At 51.9% G+C, this 24,579-nt stretch overlaps 1 protein-coding gene across 2 annotated transcripts in view; it reads right to left on the bottom strand.

The window, feature by feature from the left end:
• LOC137307323 (amphiphysin-like) overlaps positions 1-24,579 on the bottom strand; it is a 187,126-nt gene that overhangs the window by 59,169 nt on the left and 103,378 nt on the right. For both annotated transcript variants that reach the window (XM_067976797.1, XM_067976798.1), the window contains 3 exons: positions 7,308-7,362; positions 3,801-3,895; positions 707-802 (listed from right to left, as the gene is read on the bottom strand). In XM_067976797.1, the coding sequence (XP_067832898.1) occupies positions 707-802; positions 3,801-3,895; positions 7,308-7,362 (246 nt within the window). The remainder of the gene's footprint in view (positions 1-706; positions 803-3,800; positions 3,896-7,307; positions 7,363-24,579) is intronic.

Below are 24,579 nucleotides of genomic sequence, written 5' to 3'. Positions count from 1 at the left end.
ATCCTCCTCACTGTTTACTACGCTTCCAAGTTTTGTATCATCTGTAAATTTGGAAATTGTGCCCTGTACACCCAAGTCCAAGTCATTAATATATATCAAGAAAAGCAGTGGTCCCAGCACCGAGCCCTGGGGAACACCACTGTACACCTCCCTCCAGTCCGACCCAAGATTTAGAGCGATTTGTGAGATACAGGCATGAATTTCCACTAAAAGAGGTTTAATATTGAACGGAAATGATTCTCTTGAAGTTAGCAAGTGGTGTACTTTTTAGATTCATTCTCGGGGGCGGGGGGCGGTGGGCGACACTGACGAGGCAGCCGTTTATTGCCCATCCCCAGTTACCCTGAGAAGGTGGTTGTGGGCCTTCCTCTTAAACCACTGCAATTTGATACAACCGAGCGGGTTGCTTGGTCATTTCAGAGGGCAACAGAGGTACTGTTACAAGCAGAGGCGATAGCAATGTTTGGTGGGAGATTGCCACTCATCTTCTGATCACAGCTTCACTCTGTAAGGAATGAAATGCTTGTCTGGCTCTCTATGCGTGATGCATCTCAATGCTTTCACCATGTTTGTTTGGTGTGAGGTAACCCGTTGGGTGTGCTGCTTGTGGCTGGCGGTCTCGGCCCTGGGACATCGCCCCGGAGGTCTATTTAAAAAGGTAAATCATGTGAAAGTGGACACGCTGCCGTTCCAGGTCGGGACCCACCTTAAATGCCGGAAACTGGCTCAGATATGTCTCCAGTGTACGCATGGCCTGATCTGACAGCTTCTCCTCATAGTCTGCCCAGAGCAGGTCATTATTCTGAAAGAAAAAGATTCTTAAAGGCTTTGGTTACCATGACAACTGTTGCCCCCACCCTGGCAAGATTAGTTACGTCCGTAGTGAGACTGCTTTTTCCCTGCTTGAAGTTCTAAGACTCTGTTTTGCTCCTCGTGCACATGCTCACTGTCGCCTGGCTGAAGGTCCCAGCATTACCAGCACTGACACCACTGTAGTATTCACGGTCAGGCTCTTAATAACTTCTCGGGGCGCGTTCCAGGCCACTGATTGGGAGGGGCAGGGACTAGGATGCTGCTGCAGGATTTAAAAGTCTGCAGCAGCTTAAAGGGGCAGGCCTCATCATTACTGTTACTGTTGACTGAGTCTGAGATTGGATAATGGCTGCCAGGTTCTCGAATGGACAAATGAGGGCCATACTCTTTGGCACTGGATCCCCCTGTGACAGAGGCCCTAAGGGCAGTCTGCACTTCTTACATGGAGGCTCCAACTACTGCTACAGAGACCTGGGGTGTCAGGTTGGACAGGGCTGTGTTTTTCAATTCATTCTCGGGATGTGGGCAACACTGGCTAGGCCAGCATTTAATGCCCATCCCTAGTTGCCCTAAGAAGGTAATGGTGAGCCTTCTTCGTGATACAACTGGGTGATTGCTAGGCCCGCTTCAGAGGGCAGTTAAGAGTCAACCACATTGGCGTCGGACTGGACTCACATAGGCCCAGACCGGGTAAGGACGGCAGGTTTCCTTCCCTAAAAGGACATTAGTGAACCAGTTGGGTTTTTACGACAATCTGACAGCTTCACGGTCACTTTTTATTGACACCAGCTTTTAAACTGAATTCAAATTCTCCCATGGCGGGATTTGAACTCACTTCCTCTGGATTATTAGTCCAGTAACATAAACTATCATCCCCTACTCAGTGTCTTCCAGCCTCCATCAGGGCTGGGTTGGAGACAAACATCACACAGAGCTTCACTGCTCTCACTGGGACCTTTAGGTTTGTTGTCCCACAGTTCAGTGACCATGCCCAGTACTAGTGGCCTGGCAGGAATGGGCATGGATGGTGCTGTCTCTCAGGGTGGCAGAACATGCATGCCCCCTCACCAGCTCCCCTGAACATGTGGCAGATAGGAGACAGGGCCAGGCTGCCCATGGAGCAATACCAGAGCTCCCATCTCAGGACTGAGGTACCATGAGATGAGCACCACCTCAGTACAAGAGGCTCCTCCTGATATCCAGCATCCAGCCCCCTCACGCACTCCTGCCACTCAGGTAACACCTAGAGGAAGCAATAGATTAGGGTTAAGAGTTCAAACATCAAACCGGCACCAAAAGAAAGCAGGATGGTGAGAAGGAGGTACACTCGACACAGGTTGTACATAAAGCAATGGCTGCCCTGAAGCTCTCGTGTGGGCAGATGTTGGGGATGATTTTAATGAAGAGTGAGATCGGTGCGACCAAAGGCCGAGGCAGACAAGAGACCGTACGGCCCTCCACACCGTGAGGCCTGGGAGATTCGAACACCCCCGGGCCTCATCTGCATGCTTGCCGTCAGCCTCCTCCCCCCTGAACCCGGTGGGAAGCACCAGCTGGCCAGTGGGCGGGAGTGGGGGTCCTGACGGCAGGAGGCCTCTGGTGGGGACCCGATCGAGGGGTCTCGGGCACTGAGTTAAGTGTTTGGGAGGGGGGTCGGATGGTCGGAGGGGCAGGGAAGGCCTGAGGTTTCCTCGTGGGGCCTGGAGCATCACTCTTCACCAACTCGAACACATGGAAACTAAAAAAATTAAAATAAACTCCCCTTTCTGGGCCTCGTCTGGCCTCGACTCATCTTCGCAACAGGTTTGGCCTGGAGGGGTAACCATGACGACTTCCTGTGCAGGTAGGGGTTGCCAACCCTCCAGGATTGTCCTGGAGTCTCCAGGAGTTGAAGATTAATCTCAAGGACACTGCTGTGACCAAAACACTCGGGAGAAAAATCACAGGGGCAGTAAAAGGGCTTTACATTTTTGTTTATTAGTTATAAAAATATTGGAGAAGGTTAAAAAAGGCTGTTTGACTGGGCGGGTCAGTTGAAGGCGGGAGGTCATGTGATGAAACCTCCAAGGATACGTCCAACCAGAATTGGCCACCCCTCAGGCCCAGGCCTCACGTGAAGATTGCAGTTGAGCCCCGATGATGTCACTGAAACCTCATCTGCATATTTAAAGAAGGACCTCACTGCCTTTTGGTGGGTGTCCCAGCTAAACAGGACCTGCGGCAAGGCAGCAGGATCGGAGGGGGTCAGTCGCTCGGGGCACTTTAACGACAACCCCTCCTCCCCGTTTCCGCCGTTGCTCTGGGCAACGTGTGGCTTTGATGAGATGGCATGAATGGGGATCCACCTGATGTGACGGGCACAGAGACGGGTCTGTCGATTAGTGACGGGAAGAGGTGAAGATGCAGACAGGACTGCGAAAGCAGTGGGCAGACGGGTGGTCCTGTCGGAGACGGGCACGAATGTCTCCTGCTTCAGGCTGCCGCTGCTGCTCCTCAGGCCCTTCCGCTGGCCGCCCCCTGGGGGCCTTCCGCCACCATCGCTGTGAGGAAGCGGGCGAAACAGGCCCTTCCTGAGGTCAGCCAGAGCTGGTTGCCAAGTGAGGTTTCCGTAGGGTGGCGGCTGCTTGTAAATTCCTGGCTGCTGACCATTGGGGAGAGTCCAAGGTCAGAAAAAAACCAGCAAGGAAATAGCTGGCTTTGTTTCTCCTGTTTTTTTAAATATACCTGAAAACCAGAACGAACCGTTCCTGCTTTGGTTTTCCAAACATTGCTTTATTTCCAATCTATATTTAAAACAAATCTCCAGGCAGCGTTCTTCCAAACAAGGGTTAAAAACATGTTAAAAATGAGTCTGTATCGTTAATGGCCCTGGGCCCACACTTTTCGAACCAGCCAGCCTCTGCTGCAAGGCCCAGCTGTTGAGGTACAAAGGCTCTGCCCATGATCTCGAGGACGGTGCAGAGATCGTTACGACACACGTCACTCACCTCGATGATGGGGTGCAGTTCTTCCTTCCCCTCCCAGTCGGGCTCGTAAACCTCCTGCAGAGTTACAGAGAGTCTCTTTGACGTCTCGTGCATCACTGGGGTAAGAGGAGAAACAAACACTGCTCAGTTCAGCCGAGACCAGACTCCTGATCAGGAGATACTATTGAAGGGAAACGAGGGAGTGGGAGTGAGGGGGGTGGGGGAGAGTGTGGGGGGAAGGGGTGTGGGAGTGGATGGGGTGGGGGGGAGTGGGGTGGAGGAGTGGGGGGGGGAATGAGGAAGTGGGGGGAGTAGGGGAGGAGGTGGGGTTGGGGGGGAGAGTGGGGGGAGGAGGGAGCGAGGAGGGTGGAGTGGGGAGGAGGGGGGAGTGAAGGGGAGGGGGAGTAGGGGAGTAGGCGGGGGAGGAGTGGGGAGGAGGGGGAAGTGGGGGGGGGAGGAGTGGGAGTGGGGATAGTGTGGGAGGGTGGGGGGAGTAGGTGGGAGGGGGAGTCGGGGGAGGAGTGGGGGAGGGGAGGAGGGGAAGTGGGAGGAGGAGTTGGGGAGGGGAGGGGGAGGAGTGTGAGAGGGGGGAATGGGGGAGGAGGGGAAGTGGGAGGAGGAGTTGGGGAGGGGAGGGGAAGGAGTGGGAGAGGGGGGGAGTGGGGGAGGAGGGGGAGGGGGTGGAGTTGGGGGAGGAGGGGGAGGGGGGAATGGGGAGGAGGAGTTGGGGAGGGGAGGAGGAGGAGTGGGAGAGGGGGGAGTGGGGGAGGAGGGGGGAGGGGAGGAGTTGGGGGAGGGGGGAGGGGGGAATGGGGAGGAGGGGAATGGGGAGGAGGAGTTGGGGAGGGGAGGAGGAGGAGTGGGAGAGGGGGGAGTGGGGGAGGAGGGGGGAGGGGAGGAGTTGGGGGAGGGGGGAGGGGGGAATGGGGAGGAGGGGAAGTGGGAGGAGGAGTTGGGGAGGGGAGGAGTGGGGGAGGAGGGGGGAGGGGGAGGACTAAGGAAGGGTCACTTTAACCTAACCCGCGAGGCGGGGAACTGACAGGATTGGATCTGTCGCCCATTTTGACTTCAATGGAGAGTGAAATCGGCCGGGGTTTAAACAGGTGACTGATCCGATCCTGTTTTCTCCCATTGGGTTAAAATGAACTCGCCCAAACTCTCCCGAGGGCCCAGGGAGCAGGTGAGCCACACAGCAAGGGCCCAGGGCCTATCCTGAATGAGCTGATCATCGCCAGGGTGCCAGTTGAGGCTCCAATTGACCTCAGCAGAGGGAAAAATCAGCCAGGCTCCCGAACACTCCTCGGTAACTCCTGCTGGGAGGAGGTCGTGTGTGTGGACTTTGGGTGAAGACAGGATCGGACTTGGCTGTGAGGCCCCCCAAAGTCCAATAACCCGTGGGTACCCACTGCCCAGACTGACGTGTGGAGACTGACCATTTGGATGAGGCACCAGATGCCAGTTCGTTCACATCTGAAACTCAAGCCTTGAAATCCTTGATATCTGTATTTATTCTTCCCTATTAAATATCAGTGAGGCCACTTTATTTATTTTTATTCATTCATGGGATGTGGGCGTCGCTGGCGAGGCCGGCATTTATTGCCCATCCCTAATTGCCCTTGAGAAGGTGGTGGTGAGCCGCCTTCTTGAACCGCTGCAGTCCGTGTGGTGAAAGTTCTCCCACAGTGCTGTTAGGAAGGGAGTTCCAGGATTTTGACCCAGTGACGATGAAGGAACGGCCGATATATTTCCAAGTCGGGATGGTGTGTGACTTGGAGGGGAACGTGCAGGTGGTGTTGTTCCCATGCGCCTGCTGCTCTTGTCCTTCTAGGTGGTAGAGGTCGCGGGTTTGGGAGGTGCTGTCGAAGAAGCCTTGGCGAGTTGCTGCAGTGCATCCTGTGGATGGTACACACTGCAGCCACGGTGCGCCGGTGGTGAAGGGAGTGAATGTTTAGGGTGGTGGATGGGGTGCCAATCAAGCGGGCTGCTTTGTCCTGGATGGTGTCGAGTTTCTTGAGTGTTGTTGGAGCTGCACTCATCCAGGCAAGTGGAGAATATTCCATCACACTCCTGACTTGTGCCTTGTAGATGGTGGAAAGGCTTTGGGGAGTCAGGAGGTGAGTCACTCGCCGCAGAATACCCAGCCTCTGACCTGCTCTCGTAGCCACAGTATTTATATGGCTGGTCCAGTTAAGTTTCTGGTCAATGGTGACCCCCAGGATGTTGATGGTGGGGGATTCGGCGATGGTAATGCTGTTGAATGTCAAGGGAAGGTGGTTAGACTCTCTCTTGTTGGAGATTGTCATTGCCTGGCACTTGTCTGGCACGAATGTTACTTGCCACTTATGAGCCCAAGCCTGGATGTTGTCCAGGTCTTGCTGCATGTGGGCACAGACTGCTTCATTATTTGAGGGGTTGCGAATGGAACTGAACACTGTGCAATCATCAGCGAACATCCCCATTTCTGACCTTATGATGGAGGGAAGGTCATTGATGAAGCAGCTGAAGATGGTTGGGCCTTGGACACTGCCCTGAGGAGCTCTTGCAGCAATGTCCTGGGGCTGAGATGATTGGCCTCCAACAATGTGGAGATTTGAATTAATTTAGGCCTGTTCTCCCCTAATCCCGGGGATGAGGGGGCGGACATATGAGGAGAGGTTGAGTAGATTGGGACTCTACTCATTGGAGTTCAGAAGAATGAGAGGCGATCTTATTGAAACATATAAGATTGTGAAGGGGCTTGATCGGGTGGATGTGGTAAGGATGTTCCCAAAGATGGGTGAAACTAGAACTAGGGGGCATAATCTTAGAATAAGGGGCTGCTCTTTCAAAACTGAGATGAGGAGAAACTTCTTCACTCAGAGGGTGGTCGGTCTGTGGAATTTGCTGCCCCAGGAAGCTGTGGAAGCTACATCATTAGATAAATTTAAAACAGAAATAGACAGTTTTCCAGAAGTAAAGGGAATTAGGGATTATGGGGAGCGGGCAGGAAATTGGACATGAAGCTGAGTTTGGATCGGTCAAGGCCCTGTGGGTGGTGGAGCGGGTCCAGGGGCTGAGTGGCCGGGTCCTGCTCCTACTTCTTGTGTTCTTTAGATTTGTGGTTAGGATCAGATCAGCCATGATCTTATTGAATGGCGGAGCAGGCTCGAGGGGCCGATTGGCCTACTCCTGCTCCAATTTCTTATGTTCTTATGTTCTTATGTTCTTGCCCCGGAAGGTGCTGATCCACTGATGCTCAACATCCTCTTGTACCCAACGAGCCAATCTTAATGTATGAGCCTAGGCAGAGACTATGGAGGCTATTCGGCAAGTTATTTGACTATGGAGGGCATCACACACAGGTCCGTCCAGCTCAGTACCACAATGGGCATTGGTTCCCTGGAGTCTCCATTAAGCTGGACACGGTGTGTGTTACCAGGAGATACAACTACAAGAGGCAAAGGAAGTGTCAGCCCTCAGGAAACAAGGGGCTTTTCCCGCTGCACAGAGACAGATCGAGTGATCACAGAGGTGAGAGATGGTCCATACCTCTCACAGCATTCAGATAGGCTTTCAGATCCTTATGGAGCTTGTTCCCATCAGCCTGCAGGAAGAAAGGAAACACTCAGCTTCACATGACACAGACGTTCCCTCCCCAGACACAGATGTCCCCTCCCCAGATGCAGACGTCCCCTCCCCAGACACAGACGTCCCCTCCCCAGATACAGACGTCCCCTCCCCAGACACAGACGTCCCCTCCCCAGACACAGACGTCCCCTCCCCAGATACAGACGTCCCCTCCCCAGACACAGACGTCCCCTCCCCAGACACAGACGTCCCCTTCCCAGACACAGACGCCACCCCAGATACAGACGTCCCCTCTCCAGACGTCCCCTCCCCAGACATAGACATTGCCTCCCCAGACACAGACGTCCCCTCCCCAGACCCAGACGTCCCCTCCCCAGATACAGATGTCCCCTCCCCAGACACAGACGTCCCCTCCCCAGACACAAACGTCCCCTCCCCAGACACAGACGCCCCCCCAGATACAGACGTCCCCTCCCCAGACGTCCCCTCCCCAGACACAGACGTCCCCTCCCCAGATACAGATGTCCCCTCCCCAGATACAGATGCCCCCACCCCAGACACAGACGTCCCCACCCCAGACATAGACGTCCCCTCCCCAGACACAGACGTCCCCTCCCCAGACAAAGACGTCCCTTCCCCAGATACAGACATCCCCTCCCCAGATATAGATGTCCCCTCCCCAAACACAGACGCCCACTCCCCTGACACAGATGACTCCTCCCCTGGCACAGATGCCCTCGCCCCTGGCACAGACAACCCCTCCCCTGGCACAGATGCCCCCTTCCCTAGGACGGACATCCCATTCCCCTGGCACAGATGCCCTCGCCCCTGGCACAGATGCCCCATTCCCTAGGACGGACATCCCCTTCCCCTGGCACAGATGCCCTCTCCCCTGGCACAGACAACCCCTCCCCTGGCACAGATGACCCCTCCCCTGGTTTAGACGCCCCCTCCCTTGACTGGTGATTAACGTTTCAGTTACCTCCCCATTAGTGTGTGACCCAGATCAGGAAGTCAGTGTGAGTGCATTGGCAGGTGCCATTATATGCATTACTAATGACTGGCACACTGCATCACAGAGAGCATTTCTCTGACTGAAATATTAATTGACAAAATTCATTTCATTTTCTCCTCAGCCCAGACTGATGGGATGAGTCTCCTCTCTCTGCTATCTCGAAGGGTTCGATGTGAAATGAGATTGGCCAGTCTCAGCCCAGCTACGAGTGGGCAGATGCCTGGAAAACTGCCCCTCGTTTTGGCACCGACCAGCGCTCACCCAGAGAGGCCACAAGACAGCGGTGCAAGAAGTAGTCAAATCTCTCACTGATGCAGTTGGGGATGCTTTGCTCAGGTCAGAGCTCAGCCATTTTAACTCTGCATCAAACCTGTGTCGCACCAGGCCTGAGAGTGCTCAATGGGACAGTGTCGAGGGAGTGTGAGGCAAATGATGTATTGTTGACCAGAGTTCGCAGTGACAGCCAGCCCTTGAATCTCAACTGTGCTGGCAGTTTAACAGCAAGCTAGAAACAGAACTTTGTTGCAAGGGTTGTTGTTGTGGTGGTTTCCTTGGGAACAGGATTCAGAGCAGTTTATGCATATTTCTCAAATAAATACAGATTTTGTGATTGGTTCAGATTGCATTTGACTGACAGTTCCTTCTTGAATTTGAGAGATCAGGTACTCGAAATTCAGGCAGTCCCGTAAGAGTTTCCTGGGATACAAAAATACAGCTGCTCTGTTCAAAAGGGCAGTTAGGGAACATCATCAGATAAACAGTCCAGAGCATTAATATCGAACCCGTGCTGTACCTGCCCTGGGAGTGTTTGATGGGACAGTGTAGAGGGAGCTTTACTCTGTATCCAACCCTGTACCTGTCCTGGGAGTGTTTGATGGGACAGTGTAGAGGGAGCTTTACTCTGTATCTAACCCGTGCTGTACCTGCCCTGGGAGTGTTTGATGGGACAGTGTAGAGGGAGCTTTACTCTGTATCCAACCCTGTACCTGTCCTGGGAGTGTTTGATGGGACAGTGTAGAGGGAGCTTTACTCTGTATCTAACCCTGTACCTGTCCTGGGAGTGTTTGATGGGACAGTGTAGAGGGAGCTTTACTCTGTATCTAACCCTGTACCTGTCCTGGGAGTGTTTGATGGGACAGTGTAGAGGGAGCTTTACTCTGTATCTAATCCTGTACATGCCCTGGGAGTGTTTGATGGGACAGTGCAGAGGGAGCTTTACTCTGTTTCTAACCCTGTACCTGCCCTGGGAGTGTTTGATGGGACAGTGTAGAGGGAGCTTTACTCTGTTTCTAACCCTGTACCTGCCCTGGGAGTGTTTGATGGGACAGTGCAGAGGGAGCTTTACTCTGTATCTAACCCGTGCTGAACCTGCCCTGGGAGTGTTTGATGGGACAGTGTAGAGGGAGCTTTACTCTGTATCTAATCCTGTACCTGCCCTGGGAGTGTTTGATGGGACAGTGTAGAGGGAGCTTTACTCTGTATCTAACCCTGTACCTGTCCTGGGTGTGTTTGATGGGACAGTGTAGAGGGAGCTTTACTCTGTATCTAATCCTGTACCTGCCCTGGGAGTGTTTGATGGGACGGTATAGAGGGAGCTTTACTCTGTATCTAACCCGTGCTGTACCTGCCCTGGGAGTGTTTGATGGGACGGTGCAGAGGGAGCTTTACTCTGTATCGAACCCGTGCTGTACCTGCCCTGGGAGTGTTTGATGGAACAGTGTAGAGGGAGCTTTACTCTGTATCTAACCCACTGTACCGGCCCTGGGAGTGTTTGATGGGACAGTGTAGAGGGAGCTTTACTCTGTATCTAACCTTGTACCTGCCCTGGGAGTGTTTGATGGGAAAGTGTAGAGGGAGCTTTACTCTGTACCTGCCCTGGGAGTGTTTGATGGGACAGCGTAGAGGGAGCTTTACTCTGTATCTAACCCTGTACCTGCCCTGGGAGTGTTTGATGGGACAGTGTAGAGGGAGTTTTACTCTGTATCGAACCCGTGCTGTACCTGCCCTGGGAGTGTTTGATGGGACAGTGCAGAGAGAGCTTTACTCTGTATCTAACCCTGTACCTGCCCGGGGAGTGTTTGATGGGACAGTGTAGAGGGAGCTTTACTCTGTATCTAACCCTGTACCTGCCCTGGGAGTGTTTGATGGGACAGTGTAGAGGGAGCTTTACTCTGTATCGAACCCGTGCTGTACCTGCCCTGGGAGTGTTTGATGGGACAGTGTAGAGGGAGCTTTACTCTGTATCTAACCCGTGCTTTACCTGCCCTGGGAGTGTTTGATGGGACAGTGTAGAGGGAGCTTTATTCTGTATCGAACCCGTGCTGTACCTGCCCTGGGAGTGTTTGATGGGACAGTGTAGAGGGAGCTTTACTCTGTATCCAACCCTGTACCTGTCCTGGGAGTGTTTGATGGGACAGTGTAGAGGGAGCTTTACTCTGTATCTAACCCGTGCTGTACCTGCCCTGGGAGTGTTTGATGGGACAGTGTAGAGGGAGCTTTACTCTGTATCCAACCCTGTACCTGTCCTGGGAGTGTTTGATGGGACAGTGTAGAGGGAGCTTTACTCTGTATCTAACCCTGTACCTGTCCTGGGAGTGTTTGATGGGACAGTGTAGAGGGAGCTTTACTCTGTATCTAACCCTGTACCTGTCCTGGGAGTGTTTGATGGGACAGTGTAGAGGGAGCTTTACTCTGTATCTAATCCTGTACATGCCCTGGGAGTGTTTGATGGGACAGTGCAGAGGGAGCTTTACTCTGTTTCTAACCCTGTACCTGCCCTGGGAGTGTTTGATGGGACAGTGTAGAGGGAGCTTTACTCTGTTTCGAACCCTGTACCTGCCCTGGGAGTGTTTGATGGGACAGTGCAGAGGGAGCTTTACTCTGTATCTAACCCGTGCTGAACCTGCCCTGGGAGTGTTTGATGGGACAGTGTAGAGGGAGCTTTACTCTGTATCTAATCCTGTACCTGCCCTGGGAGTGTTTGATGGGACAGTGTAGAGGGAGCTTTACTCTGTATCTAACCCTGTACCTGTCCTGGGTGTGTTTGATGGGACAGTGTAGAGGGAGCTTTACTCTGTATCTAATCCTGTACCTGCCCTGGGAGTGTTTGATGGGACGGTATAGAGGGAGCTTTACTCTGTATCTAACCCGTGCTGTACCTGCCCTGGGAGTGTTTGATGGGACGGTGCAGAGGGAGCTTTACTCTGTATCGAACCCGTGCTGTACCTGCCCTGGGAGTGTTTGATGGAACAGTGTAGAGGGAGCTTTACTCTGTATCTAACCCACTGTACCGGCCCTGGGAGTGTTTGATGGGACAGTGTAGAGGGAGCTTTACTCTGTATCTAACCTTGTACCTGCCCTGGGAGTGTTTGATGGGACAGTGTAGAGGGAGCTTTACTCTGTACCTGCCCTGGGAGTGTTTGATGGGACAGCGTAGAGGGAGCTTTACTCTGTATCTAACCCTGTACCTGCCCTGGGAGTGTTTGATGGGACAGTGTAGAGGGAGTTTTACTCTGTATCGAACCCGTGCTGTACCTGCCCTGGGAGTGTTTGATGGGACAGTGCAGAGAGAGCTTTACTCTGTATCTAACCCTGTACCTGCCCGGGGAGTGTTTGATGGGACAGTGTAGAGGGAGCTTTACTCTGTATCTAACCCTGTACCTGCCCTGGGAGTGTTTGATGGGACAGTGTAGAGGGAGCTTTACTCTGTATCGAACCCGTGCTGTACCTGCCCTGGGAGTGTTTGATGGGACAGTGTAGAGGGAGCTTTACTCTGTATCTAACCCGTGCTTTACCTGCCCTGGGAGTGTTTGATGGGACAGTGTCGAGGGAGCTTTATTCTGTATCGAACCCGTGCTGTACCTGCCCTGGGAGTGTTTGATGGGACAGTGTAGAGGGAGCTTTACTCTGTATCGAACCCATGCTGTACCTGCCCTGGGAGTGTTTGATGGGACAGTGTAGAGGGAGCTTTACTCTGTATCTAACCCTGTACCTGCCCTGGGAGTGTTTGATGGGACAGTGTCGAGGGAGCTTTACTCTGTATCGAACCCGTGCTGTACCTGCCCTGGGAGTGTTTGATGGGACAGTGCAGAGGGAGCTTTACTCTGTTTCTAACCCTGTACCTGCCCTGGGAGTGTTTGATGGGACAGTGTAGAGGGAGCTTTACTCTGTATCGAACCCGTGCTGTACCTGCCCTGGGAGTGTTTGATGGGACAGTGTGGAGGGAGCTTTACTCTGTATCTAACCCGTGCTGTACCTGCCCTGGGAGTGTTTGATGGGACAGTGTAGAGGGAGCTTTACTCTGTATCTAACCCTGTACCTGCCCTGGGAGTGTTTGATGGGACAGTGCAGAGGGAGCTTTACTCTGTATCTAACCCGTGCTGTACCTGCCCTGGGAGTGTTTGATGGGACAGTGTAGAGGGAGCTTTACTCTGTATCGAACCCGTGCTGTACCTGCCCTGGGAGTGTTTGATGGGACAGTGTAGAGGGAGCTTTACTCTGTATCTAACCCGTGCTGTACCTGCCCTGGGAGTGTTTGATGGGACAGTGCAGAGGGAGCTTTACTCGGTATCTAACCCGTGCTGTACCTGCCCTGGGAGTGTTTGATGGGACAGTGTGGAGGGAGCTTTACTCTGTATCTAACCCGTGCTGTACCTGCCCTGGGAGTGTTTGATGGGACAGTGTAGAGGGAGCTTTACTCTTTATCTAACCCGTGCTGTACCTGCCCTGGGAGTGTTTGATGGGACAGTGTCGAGGGAGCTTTACTCTGTATCTAACCCTGTACCTGCCCTGGGAGTGTTTGATGGGACAGTGTCGAGGGAGCTTTACTCTGTATCTAACCCATGCTGTACCTGCCCTGGGAGTGTTTGATGGGACAGTGTAGAGGGAGCTTTACTCTGTATCTAACCCTGTACCTGCCCTGGGAGTGTTTGATGGGACAGTGTAGAGGGAGCTTTATTCTGTATCGAACCCGTGCTGTACCTGCCCTGGGAGTGTTTGATGGGACAGTGTAGAGGGAGCTTTACTCTGTATCGAACCCATGCTGTACCTGCCCTGGGAGTGTTTGATGGGACAGTGTAGAGGGAGCTTTACTCTGTATCGAACCCGTGCTGTACCTGCCCTGGGAGTGTTTGATGGGACAGTGTAGAGGGAGCTTTACTCTGTATCTAACCGGTGCTGTACCTGCCCTGGGAGTGTTTGATGGGACAGAGTAGAGGTAGCTTTACTCTGTATCGAACCCGTGCTGTACCTGCCCTGGGAGTGTTTGATGGGACAGTGTAGAGGGAGCTTTACTCTGTTTCTAACCCTGTACCTGCCCTGGGAGTGTTTGATGGGACAGTGTCGAGGGAGCTTTACTCTGTATCGAACCCGTGCTGTACCTGCCCTGGGAGTGTTTGATGGGACAGTGTAGAGGGAGCTTTACTCTGCATCTAACCCGTGCTGCACCTGCCCTGGGAGTGTTTGATGGGACAGTGTAGAGGGAGCTTTACTCTGTATCTAACCCTGTACCTGCCCTGGGAGTGTTTGATGGGACAGTGTAGAGGGAGCTTTACTCTGTATCGAACCCGTGCTGTACCTGCCCTGGGAGTGTTTGATGGGACAGTGTAGAGGGAGCTTTACTCTGTATCTAACCCGTGCTGTACCTGCCCTGGGAGTGTTTGATGGGACAGTGTAGAGGGAGCTTTACTCTGTATCTAACCCGTGCTGTACCTGCCCTGGGAGTGTTTGATGGGACAGTGTGGAGGGAGCTTTACTCTGTATCTAACCCGTGCTGTACCTGCCCTGGGAGTGTTTGATGGGACAGTGTAGAGGGAGCTTTACTCTGTATCTAACCCGTGCTGTACCTGCCCTGGGAGTGTTTGATGGGACAGTGTAGAGGGAGCTTTACTCTGTATCTAACCCGTGCTGTACCTGCCCTGGGAGTGTTTGATGGGACAGTGTGGAGGGAGCTTTACTCTGTATCTAACCCGTGCTGTACCTGCCCTGGGAGTGTTTGATGGGACAGTGTAGAGGGAGCTTTACTCTGTATCGAACCCGTGCTGTACCTGCCCTGGGAGTGTTTGATGGGACAGTGTAGAGGGAGCTTTACTCTGTATCGAACCCGTGCTGTACCTGCCCTGGGAGTGTTTGATGGGACAGTGTAGAGGGAGCTTTACTCTGTATCTAACCCTGTACCTGACCCTGGGAGTGTTTGATGGGACAGTGTAGAGGGAGCTTTACTCTGTATCTAACCCTGTACCTGCCCTGGGAGTGTTTGATGGGACAGTGTCGAGGGAGCTTTACTCTGTATCTAACCCGTGCTGTACCTGCCCTGGGAGTGTTTGATGGGACAGTGTAGAGGGAGCTTTACTCTGTATCTAACCCGTGCTGTACCTGCCCTGGGAGTGTTTGATGGGACAGTGTAGAGGGAGCTTTACTCTGTATCTAACCATGTACCTGCCCTGGGAGTGTTTGATGGGACAGTTTAGAGGGAGCTTTACTCTGTATCTAACCCGTGCTGTACCTGCCCTGGGAGTGTTTGATGGGACAGTGTAGAGGGAGCTTTACTCTGTATCGAACCCGTGCTGTACCTGCCCTGGGAGTGTTTGATGGGACAGTGTAGAGGGAGCTTTACTCTGTATCGAACCCGTGCTGTACCTGCCCTGGGACTGTTTGATGGGACAGTGTAGAGGGAGCTTTACTCTGTATCTAACCCATGCTGTACCTGCCCTGGGAGTGTTTGATGGGACAGTGTAGAGGGAGCTTTACTATGTAACTAACCCTGTACCTGCCCTGGGAGTGTTTGATGGGGCAGTGTAGAGGGAGCTTTACTCTGTATCGAACCCGTGCTGTACCTGCCCTGGGAGTGTTTGATGGGACAGTGTAGAGGGAGCTTTACTCTGTATCTAACCCGTGCTGTACCTGCCCTGGGAGTGTTTGATGGGACAGTGCAGAGGGAGCTTTACTCTGTATCTAACCCGTGCTGTACCTGCCCTGGGAGTGTTTGATGGGACAGTGTAGAGGGAGCTTTACTCTGTATCGAACCCGTGCTGTACCTGCCCTGGGAGTGTTTGATGGGACAGTGTAGAGGGACCTTTACTCTGTATCGAACCCGTGCTGTACCTGCCCTGGGAGTGTTTGATGGGACAGTGTAGAGGGAGCTTTACTGTGTATCTAACCCATGCTGTACCTGCCCTGGGAGTGTTTGATGGGACAGTGTAGAGGGAGCTTTACTCTGTATCTAACCTTGTACCTGCCCTGGGAGTGTTTGATGGGACAGTGTAGAGGGAGCTTTACTCTGTATCTAACCCTGTACCTGCCCTGGGAGTGTTTGATGGGACAGTGTAGAGGGAGCTTTACTCTGTATCTAACCCGTGCTGTACCTGCCCTGGGAGTGTTTGATGGGACAGTGTAGAGGGAGCTTTACTCTGTATCTAACCCTGTACCTGCCCTGGGAGTGTTTGATGGGACAGTGCAGAGGGAGCATTACTCTGTATCTAACCCGTGCTGTACCTGCCCTGGGAGTGTTTGATGGGACAGTGTAGAGGGAGCTTTACTCTGTATCTAACCTGTGCTGTACCTGCCCTGGGAGTGTTTGATGGGACAGTGTAGAGGGAGCTTTACTCTGTATCTAACCCGTGCTGTACCTGCCCTGGGAGTGTTTGATGGGACAGTGTGGAGGGAGCTTTACTCTGTATCTAACCCGTGCTGTACCTGCCCTGGGAGTGTTTGATGGGACAGTGTAGAGGGAGCTTTACTCTGTATTTAACCCGTGCTGTACCTGCCCTGGGAGTGTTTGATGGGACAGTGTAGAGGGAGCTTTACTCTGTATCTAACCCGTGCTGTACCTGCCCTGGGAGTGTTTGATGGGACAGTGTGGAGGGAGCTTTACTCTGTATCTAACCCGTGCTGTACCTGCCCTGGGAGTGTTTGATGGGACAGTGTAGAGGGAGCTTTACTCTGTATCTAACCCGTGCTGTACCTGCCCTGGGAGTGTTTGATGGGACAGTGTAGAGGGAGCTTTACTCTGTATCTAACCCGTGCTGTACCTGCCCTGGGAGTGTTTGATGGGACAGTGTAGAGGGAGCTTTACTCTGTATCTAACCCGTGCTGTACCTGCCCTGGGAGTGTTTGATGGGACAGTGTAGAGGGAGCTTTACTCTGTATCTAACCATGTACCTGCCCTGGGAGTGTTTGATGGGACAGTGTAGAGGGAGCTTTACTCTGTATCTAACCCGTGCTGTACCTGCCCTGGGAGTGTTTGATGGGACAGTGTAGAGGGAGCTTTACTCTGTATCTAACCCTGTACCTGCCCTGGGAGTGTTTGATGGGACAATGTCGAGGGAGCTTTACTCTGTATCTAACCCGTGCTGTACCTGCCCTGGGAGTGTTTGATGGGACAGTGTAGAGGGAGCTTTACTCTGTATCTAACCCGTGCTGTACCTGCCCTGGGAGTGTTTGATGGGACAGTGTAGAGGGAGCTTTACTCTGTATCTAACCATGTACCTGCCCTGGGAGTGTTTGATGGGACAGTGTAGAGGGAGCTTTACTCTGTATCTAACCCGTGCTGTACCTGCCTTGGGAGTGTTTGATGGGACAGTGTAGAGGGAGCTTTACTCTGTATCGAACCCGTGCTGTACCTGCCCTGGGAGTGTTTGATGGGACAGTGTGGAGGGAGCTTTACTCTGTATCGAACCCGTGCTGTACCTGCCCTGGGAGTGTTTGATGGGACAGTGTAGAGGGAGCTTTACTCTGTATCTAACCCATGCTGTACCTGCCCTGGGAGTGTTTGATGGGACAGTGTAGAGGGAGCTTTACTATGTAACTAACCCTGTACCTGCCCTGGGAGTGTTTGATGGGACAGTGTAGAGGGAGCTTTACTCTGTATCGAACCCGTGCTGTACCTGCCCTGGGAGTGTTTGATGGGACAGTGTAGAGGGAGCTTTACTCTGTATCTAACCCGTGCTGTACCTGCCCTGGGAGTGTTTGATGGGACAGTGCAGAGGGAGCTTTACTCTGTATCTAACCCGTGCTGTACCTGCCCTGGGAGTGTTTGATGGGACAGTGTAGAGGGAGCTTTACTCTGTATCGAACCCGTGCTGTACCTGCCCTGGGAGTGTTTGATGGGACAGTGTAGAGGGACCTTTACTCTGTATCGAACCCGTGCTGTACCTGCCCTGGGAGTGTTTGATGGGACAGTGTAGAGGGAGCTTTACTCTGTATCTAACCCATGCTGTACCTGCCCTGGGAGTGTTTGATGGGACAGTGTAGAGGGAGCTTTACTCTGTATCTAACCCTGTACCTGCCCTGGGAGTGTTTGATGGGACAGTGTAGAGGGAGCTTTACTCTGTATCTAACCCTGTACCTGCCCTGGGAGTGTTTGATGGGACAGTGTAGAGGGAGCTTTACTCTGTATCGAACCCGTGCTGTACCTGCCCTGGGAGTGTTTGATGGGACAGTGTAGAGGGAGCTTTACTCTGTATCTAACCCGTGCTGTACCTGCCCTGGGAGTGTTTGATGCGACAGTGTAGAGGGAGCTTTACTCTGTATCTAACCCTGTACCTGCCCTGGGAGTGTTTGATGGGACAGTGCAGAGGGAGCATTACTCTGTATCTAACCCGTGCTGTACCTGCCCTGGGAGTGTTTGATGGGACAGTGTAGAGGGAGCTTTACTCTGTATCGAACCCGTGCTGTACCTGCCCTGGGAGTGTTTGATGGGACAGTGTCGAGGGAGCTTTACTCTGTATCTAACCTGTGCTGTACCTGCCCTGGGAGTGTTTGATGGGACAGTGTAGAGGGAGCTTTACTCTGTATCTAACCCGTGCTGTACCTGCCCTGGGAGTGTTTGATGGGACAGTGTGGAGGGAGCTTTACTCTGTATCTAACCCGTGCTGTACCTGCCCTGGGAGTGTTTGATGGGACAGTGTAGAGGGAGCTTTACTCTGTATTTAACCCGTGCTGTACCTGCCCTGGGAGTGTTTGATGGGACAGTGTAGAGGGAGCTTTACTCTGTATCTAACCCGTGCTGTACCTGCCCTGGGAGTGTTTGATGGGACAGTGTGGAGGGAGCTTTACTCTGTATCTAACCCGTGCTGTACCTGCCCTGGGAGTGTTTGATGGGACAGTGTAGAGGGAGCTTTACTCTGTATCTAACCCGTGCTGTACCTGCCCTGGGAGTGTTTGATGGGACAGTGTAGAGGGAGCTTTACTCTGTATCTAACCCGTGCTGTACCTGCCCTGGGAGTGTTTGATGGGACAGTGTAGAGGGAGCTTTACTCTGTATCTATCCCGTGCTGTACCTGCCCTGGGAGTGTTTGATGGGACAGTGTAGAGGGAGCTTTACTCTGTATCTAACCCGTGCTGTACCTGCCCTGGGAGTGTTTGATGGGACAGTGTAGAGGGAGCTTTACTCTGTATCTAACCCTGTACCTGCCCTGGGAGTGTTTGATGGGACAGTGTAGAGGGAGCTTTACTCTGTATCTAACCCTGTACCTGCCCTGGGAGTGTTTGATGGGACAGTGTAGAGGGAGCTTTACTCTGTATCTAACCCTGTACCTGCCCTGGGAGTGTTTGATGGGGACAGTACACATTTAGATTTATTCTTTATTTATCACCTGTCCTGGTGCTGACACTGATGATGAAACTTGGGCCGGATTTTGCCGTACAAGTGACGGTGAGACTAACCGTGCTCACCGTTATTCATTTGCAAATCGGACAGCACCTTCCGGCAAGCGCACATCCCCAGTTAAATGCAGAAATCCGGAAGTTGCTATACCAGATGCCCTGCTCCCTCCAGAAGCTGCACGAATATGGCATCAGGCCGGCTGACTCCCCATGCTGTACCTGCCCTGGGAGTGTTTGATGGGACAGTGTAGAGGGAGCTTTACTCTGTATCTAACCCTGTACCTGCCCTGGGAGTGTTTGATGGGACAGTGTAGAGGGAGCTTTACTCTGTATCTAACCCTGTACCTGCCCTGGGAGTGTTTGATGGGGACAGTACACATTTAGATTTATTAGTGATGTGGAGATGCCGGTGATGGACTGGGGTTGACAATTGTAAACAATTTTACAACACCAAGTTATAGTCCAGCAAAATAAAATTGCTGGACTATAACTTGGTGTTGTAAAATTGTTTACAGTTATTAATGACGCTTCAATCTGATTGCTTAAAGACATACACAGTTGCTTACCCTGTTCACACAGGTCCGAGACGCCCTGTGGGCACGGCACCATTTGGCTGTCCCATTGACAGCAACTTGCCGTGCAAAGTCTGCGGGCAAGTGCAAGTTTCACGAACAGCGGGCGCCGTTCGTTGGCTGCTCACAGCAAAATCCAGTCTGTTGTGTTTCCCACTGATAACACCCCTCATCCTGATGAGCACCGAGTTCTGAACAGGAGCGATGCCTTTGAACTGGGCACGGAGCTGGGAGCAATGGAACAGTTGCACTGGACGGCCTGAAACACTGAAGTAGACCAAATGGAAAGAGGAAGAGATGAAGTTTGAGGCGTGCAGCTCTTCCTCTGCTTGCAATCTCTTTATCTCCATTGATCTAACACTGAGCTGTGAGAGCTCTTGCTTTTGCAGTTTTTTTTTCCATTTCGGTGCAGGAAGGAAACCCCCTGCTTTTCAAGAGTTTTCTCAAATTGTCCGTTATGGTCTGAAAACTCCGTAAAGTAATCTTGAATTATTTCGGTGGTTTGCTCGAGGGAGAGAGGAGACAGGTAGCAGGGCTGACTGTGGTAATTTTGGCCAGCACCAACACTAATTAGGAATGGCAAAACTCAGATCAGATGCCTGGACTGTACCCTCAGGAGAGTAGCATTGAAAGTGTCGATAACTATTCAACTGTACCACGAAACCTCAGAGCAATGTCTGCACTTTGACGCCATTTATTAAGTTATCGTATCAATGTTTGCTGTGGGTCAGGTTCAGTTGGCCCTGGATCCCATCCTTTCAGCCTGATACTGGCCTCTGAGGGGTCCAGTTGTTGTTGTTTGTTTCATTGTTGTCCCTTCCTCTCACATCACGAGGTGAAGCCTTCCAACCAGCTAATTCAGTGAATGGTGTTATTGTGTCCATGACCAAAAGAACAGGTTGGGTTCAGGTTAATGAAAAGAGGAAGGTTACTGGGTGCCAGTTTCATGACCTGGTGACACCATGGTGTGTCATTATTTTTTTATTAGTACATGGGATGTGGGCGTCGCTGGCGAGGCCGGCATTTATTGCCCATCCCTAATTGCCCTTGAGAAGGTGGTGGTGAGCCGCCTTCTTGAACCATTGCAGTCCGTGTGGTGAAGGTTCTCCCACAGTGCTGTTAGGAAGGGAGTTCCAGGATTTTGACCCAGCGACAATGAAGGAACGGCCGATATATTTCCAAGTCAGGATGGTGTGTGACTTGGAGGGGAACGTGCAGGTGGTGTTGTTCCCATGTGTCTGCTGCCCTTGTCCTTCTAGGTGGTAGAGGTCGCGGGTTTGGGAGGTGCTGTCGAAGAAGCCTTGGTGAGTTGCTGCAGTGCATCCTGTGGATGGTACACACTGCAGCCACTGTGCGCCGGTGGTGAAGGGAGTGAATGTTTAGGGTGGTGGATGGGGTGCCAATCAAGCGGGCTGCTTTGTCCTGGATGGTGTTGAGCTTCTTGAGTGTTGTTGGAGCTGCACTCATCCAGGCAAGTGGAGAGTATTCCATCACAATCCTGACTTGTGCCTTGTAGATGGTGGAAAGGCTTTGGGGAGTCAGGAGGTGAGTCACTCGCCGCAGAATACCCAGCCTCTGACCTGCTCTTGTAGCCACAGTATTTATATGGCTGGTCCAGTTAAGTTTCTGGTCAATGGTGACCCCCAGGATGTTGATGGTACGGTTATGTCGTTGCATTGCACATTTGTAAACAAATCGAAAAGGATTTGCCAAACACTCACCCCTCTCCCACTTCTCCCATGAAGACAGAACCCTTTAAGAGTATTTGGCTAGACAAGGCTGGAAAAGGAGCCACAGTGTAATGTTGAGTTTGAATCCAATCTCCACACAATCACCACTGTATCGTGGGCCTGCACAGTCCCCGTGATGGCAGCTCCCCACCTGGACTTTGTGTGCTGCAGGCTTCAGTGGTCTGGGAGTGGGGGCACTGCATCGACCCTGCCCCGAACTTATCTCACCTTAGCAACCACATCAGCTCTGAGATGTGACGCTCAGCTTCTCAGCGGCTGTGAGGGGAAGCCACTTCTGAGAAATGAAAGGTCACAGTGTTCTTGCACTCCACCCAGTCCCAACCCAAGAGGCAAGCTTGTGATCAGGTTTCAAAAAGCTTTATTTAGAAAACGTTAAGTTGACTCACAAGGAGCGTGACTCTAGAAATTCAAGAAATAGTATTGCTACTGATGGAAAGGCGATGGTCTTTTATTGAACCTGCGACCAGTAGGCAACAAGATTACTTTAAAGGACATGATTATCTCTTGTGAGAAAGAGAAATTGAACTAGACCCAGATTCCAGCCACTAAATAACGAGATGAGCATTAACCCTGTCGGGTTAATAGAAAGATTTAAAAGAGAGTTCGAAAAGCTCCATGGACAATCGAAAGCAGTTGTCGAAACGGCAGGAGGGAGCCAAAGGAATGGGAAAGATACGTTTGCAGCAGACTATGCAGGTCCTTAAGGGATAAGGTGAGAAGGAATGTTCTGGAGGATTGGAAAAGGGAAAATGTGTTCCTCACATCCAACTTCACAAATGGTCAAATCCCAGACCAATTTTGAAAGAAAGACTTGCATTTATATAGTGCCTTTCACAACCTCAGGAGGTCCCAAAGTGCTTTACAGCCAAGTGAAGTGTAGTCATTGCTGTTACTTAGGAAATGCGGCACACAGCAAGATCCCACAAACAGCAATGTGATAATGACCAGATCATCTGTTTTTAGTGATGTTGGTTGAGGGATAAATATCGGCCCTGAGCACCTGGGAGAACTCACCTGCTCTTCTTCTAATTGTGGCCGTGGGATCTTTTACATCCACCTGAGAGGGGCAGACGGGGCCTCGGTTTAACGTCTGATCTGAAAGACGGCATCTCCGACAGTGCGGCACTCCCTCAGTGCTGTACTGGAGCGTCATCCTCGATTAGGAGTGAGACTGTGAACCCACAACCATCTGACTCAGAGGCGAGAGTGCTACCCACTGAGATACAGCTGATACCTTTTGGCTTAGGAACCTCGAACACAAGCAGACATCAGTAACACGTGCTTGAGGCAACTCAAAGAATTGAATGTCTATAAGGAGCTTGGACCACATTAGAATCCTCAAGGAAATCAGGAAGGAAACAAAGGAGGCTCTGGTTCATATTTTTGAGATTCTTCCTCGAAATGAGGAATGGAAGACGGTGAGAACTCACATAACAGTCATGAAAGAACGAGACATGAACCTGGAACTTACAGAGCAGCTAATCTAACTTCAGTAGTGGGCAAAATGTTTGAGAGGGGATCTCAGCAGTGCTCATCGAAAAAAGAGACCATAAGGAGTGGAAAGGAGGGATTTAGAAGCAATAGATTGTGCGACTAACGGTTCACGGTGTGTCATGTTCTGGGGTTTCTACGCTGGATAGTTTATCGGCTTCAAAGTCTCTGCCCACACTTCTAAGTGGCCCTTGTGTCCCCGATGATCCGGAGTGCCCCAGAGAGACCTTACCCTGTATATCAGCTACTGGTATGTTTCTTATGTGGTGACATGTTCCTCCTCTATTCAAACAGTGGACTGAATATATACTATCAGACGGAGACTCAAGGACCGATATTTACGGGGAAGGAGCGGCCGGAAAACTTGGAAATACTGGAAAGTCGGAGGTCCTGCCGAATTTAAAGGCAGGACTTCATTGGAATTTTATTGCTCTGAGTCAAGCCCGGCGGCCAGCCAGATTGAGAGGCTGATCACTGCCGGGTGGGGAGGCCTGCTGTAGAATGCAGCAGTGGGGGACCGGGGATGGGGGGGGAAGGGAGAGATCACAATGGGGAGAGAGATCGGATCATTGGGGGAGAGATCAGATCATAGTGGGAGAGAGATCGGATCATTGGGGGAGAGATGGGATCATTGGGGGAGAGATGGGATCATTGGGAGAGAGATCGGAACATTGGAGGAGAGATCGGAACATTGGGGGAGAGATGGGATCATTGGGAGAGAGATCGGATCATTGGGCGGGAGAGATCGGATCATAGGGGGAGAGAGATCGGATCATAGGGAGAGAGATCGGATCATAGGGGGAGAGATCGGATCATAGTGGGAGAGAGATCGGATCATAGGGAGAGAGATCGGATCATAGGGGGAGAGATCGGATCATAGTGGGAGAGAGATCGGATCATAGGGAGAGAGATCGGATCATAGGGGGAGAGATCGGATCATAGTGGGAGAGAGATCGGATCATCGGGAGAGAGATCGGATCATAGTGGGAGAGAGATCGGATCATAGAGAGAGAGATCGGATCATAGGGGGAGAGATCGGATCATAGAGAGAGAGATCGGATCATAGGGAGAGAGATCGGATCATAGTGGGAGAGAGATCGGATCATAGAGAGAGAGATCGGATCATAGGGGGAGAGATCGGATCAAAGTGGGAGAGAGATCGGATCATAGAGAGAGAGATCGGATCATAGGGGGAGAGATCGGATCAAAGTGGGAGAGAGATCGGATCATAGAGGGAGAGAGATCAGATCATTGGGGGAGAGAGATCAGATCATTGGGGGAGAGATCGGATCATAGAGGGAGAGAGATCAGATCATTGGGGGAGAGAGATCAGATCATTGGGGGAGAGATCGGATCATAGAGGGAGAGAGATCAGATCATTGGGGGAGAGAGATCAGATCATTGGGGGAGAGATCGGATCATAGAATCATAGAATCATAGAAGTTTACAACATGGAAACAGGCTCTTCGGCCCAACATGTCCATGTCGCCCAGTTTATACCACTAAGCTCGTCCCAATTGCCTGCACTTGGCCCATATCCCTCTATACCCATCTTACCCATGTAACTGTCCAAATGCTTTTTAAAAGACAAAATTGTACCCGCCTCTACTACTGCCTCTGGCAGCTCGTTCCAGACACTCACCACCCTTTGAGTGAAAAAATTGCCCCTCTGGACCCTTTTGTATCTCTCCCCTCTCACCTTAAATCTATGTCCCCTCGTTATAGACTCCCCTACCTTTGGGAAAAGATTTTGACTATCTACCTTATCTATGCCCCTCATTATTTTATAGATTTGTATAAGA

The sequence above is a fragment of the Heptranchias perlo genome, chromosome X, assembly GCF_035084215.1.
Source record: "Heptranchias perlo isolate sHepPer1 chromosome X, sHepPer1.hap1, whole genome shotgun sequence".
Taxonomy (NCBI): Eukaryota; Metazoa; Chordata; class Chondrichthyes; order Hexanchiformes; family Hexanchidae; genus Heptranchias; species Heptranchias perlo.
This window is presented reverse-complemented; position numbering and strand designations above follow the sequence as displayed.